Genomic DNA, 2,586 nt, shown 5'->3' on the forward strand with positions numbered 1-2,586 from the left:
CACTTATGTGGATAATGAGGACACAAACACCAGTTCTGACACTTACACAGCCCTTACTTTACCTAGCTTGTCACTCCTCAGGTCCCACTGGAATCTTTTACCATATGATAGAAGATTCAAAAATAAGATGAACATGGTCGGACACATGTAATCCTGAAGGTCCATGTGATTTTGAGGCCAGCTTGGTCTATGTAATGAGTCACCGTCACAACAACAACAACAACAACAAACTAAAACATAAAACCTTCCCTACAAAATAAAAAGTGAAAGTTGTATTCTAATTTTTCTTCCTGGTTCTGTATAATTAATGGCACTTGGCTACTAAGCACTTTATGTGGATCACCCAGTAAAGAGTTTAAGGGGCAGCCTCTGGAGTTCTTCTGAAATACTGTGTTCTCTGTCTGCTAGATGTTTTGCTAATTCTGAGGCTGACAGGCAGACAGAGGGACACTCTTCTGTGAATGGATGACATAACTACTCAGTGAACCCACAGGAAGGTCCTTCCCACAGTCCCAGCTGTATGTATCTCTAGTGATGTAAAGCCATCTTCACTCGGTCACGACCCGGTACTCATCATGTTCTTCTCTGTTCTGAGAAGAGCAGCAGGCTCCTAGATGAGCCTTTCCAGTGCCGGGGGAGGCATCCTGATCCACATTTCCACTCGAGGGCCAGCCTTCTCCTGACCGCTGGGGCTGTAGGTTCCTTGAGTCGCCCTTTTGTTGGAGGCAATAAGAGAAGCAACCGCAGCAAGCAAGAGGATGAAGAACAGGGCCAAAGTTCCGGAGCCAACAGCGGTGAAAATGCTCAGGAGCCTGTCATCAGCCAGCTGTAAGGATTGAAGGGATGTGAGTTCTAGAGCAAAGGTTCCTGCTAGGACCTTGGTACTTTGAGATGGGTACCAAGGAAATTGAGTTGGTACCTTTCAGCAGTATAACAAGACCAAGGAGTTTCAGACTTTTCTGATTCACAAGTCATGCGCAAATGGTGCCCTGCCTAGGTCTGTTGTGAGAAAACGTGTGTGAAATATTTATTGTATTGACTCAGTGCTATTGTCTCGACGACTAACATCCTTCATTTAAAGAAAAAAAGATGGAGCCATATATGTGCAAAACCATCCTAAATTTATTGGACTGTGACAGTCATGATTTTCCCCCTTCCTCGTTCAAGCGCATGATGTTGAACCAACAATGTGATTGCTTTAAAGTCTTTGGGAGAAAGATTAAATTAGCTGTCTCTTGAAGAGCACATCCTAGAGAAGGAAGACTGATGGGCTACTTTCAAAGTCAGCTTCTGGGTCATCATTTTGATTGGGATGTGATGTAACAACTGATGTTTGGGAAAGCAATGAGACTTTCCAAGTACGCAGAGGTTCATTTAACGTCCGCTGCCATGTGCTTTGTCTCTTTAGAAAAGCAGCAGCCTTTTTGGCTTAGCAATAGGTTATAGGAATATGCATAGAAATATTAAGGAGAGAGGCAGCACTGTGTGGATTGTTTAAATGATGTGTTCAGAGTACTCTTTCTGGCAGCATAAAAGCAAGAATAAGCTGTTTTGCCTTCTCACTTTTCATTTAGTTATTTATCTGTATGATGCTTGTCTCATTACCAAAACAACAGAATGTTACCTATGAAAACATTGTTTTAACATGCTGGGCAATTTAATACCCTTACTGCCTTTAATCATTTTTATTGTTGCTATTGTTCCTTGAGAGTTTGGTTCAATAATCATACAACTAATACCACACAGTAACACCATATGCCCCCATGCTGTTACCTTGATCTGGTTACTCAGATGTTACCATGCTCCTATGTGGTTTACTAGCTTTCACACACTCATCAGTATATCACAGTTATAGAGGCATCTATAAGCTAGGATATAAAAATACAAATGTATCAAAGCTGAATCCAAATCTTCATTTTTGAGGGTAGGAGAAAAGAACCACATTCACTCATATGTACATATGATTACAGTACATTGCAAATGTGTATTTATGAGTGTCATGGATATTAAGTGTAGCCTACTTATATAGTTGTTCTTTGAAGGATGAGGGAGTATTCAACTATTGTAAGTAAGGAGTTTCATTTAAATGAAACAACTTGGATTGAAATTTAAAAGGGGGACTTAAAAAGTCTTTGGAATTGAGGGGACTCCAGGGAGAGCAAAGATTGCACATACAGTTATATGTCAGACAGATGAGATTATAAAATTACAAGGAGATAAATCGTCTCTCAAGCCATCCAAATGCCACCCAAAGTCTGTGTTTGTCCTGTGGTCACAGAGGAGCCACTGACTAATGATCTTCAAGCAAGAGCTTGGCAGGTCTGGACCTGTGTCTCACTGGTGTGACCTCCATGATAGAGGAGGGAAGTGGGAGGGGGAGGGGGAGGGGGAGGGGAGGGGAGGGAGAGGGAGAGCGAGAGAGCTAGAAAGAGAGAGGGGGGGAGGGAGAGGGAGAAGGAGAGGGACAGGGAGAGGGAGAGGGACAGGGAGAGGGAGAGCAAGAGAGCAGAGGATGGGAGGTAGAAGGTAGAGGAGATTAGAGAAAAAATCAGAAGCACCTGTAGGCCTGTAGAGAGAGAGAGGGGG

At 42.9% G+C, this 2,586-nt stretch overlaps 1 protein-coding gene across 1 annotated transcript in view; it reads right to left on the reverse strand.

The window, feature by feature from the left end:
- Window positions 1-292: 292 nt before the first annotated feature.
- The window catches only part of Crb1 (crumbs cell polarity complex component 1), a 176,745-nt gene continuing 174,451 nt past the window's right edge, over window positions 293-2,586 (reverse strand). Inside the window, exon 12 of the mRNA XM_021170879.1 lies at window positions 293-826. Coding sequence (XP_021026538.1) covers window positions 611-826 — 216 coding nt within the window. The 3' untranslated portion in view covers window positions 293-610. The remainder of the gene's footprint in view (window positions 827-2,586) is intronic.

Source organism: Mus caroli, chromosome 1 (assembly GCF_900094665.2).
Source record: "Mus caroli chromosome 1, CAROLI_EIJ_v1.1, whole genome shotgun sequence".
Taxonomy (NCBI): domain Eukaryota; kingdom Metazoa; phylum Chordata; class Mammalia; order Rodentia; family Muridae; genus Mus; species Mus caroli.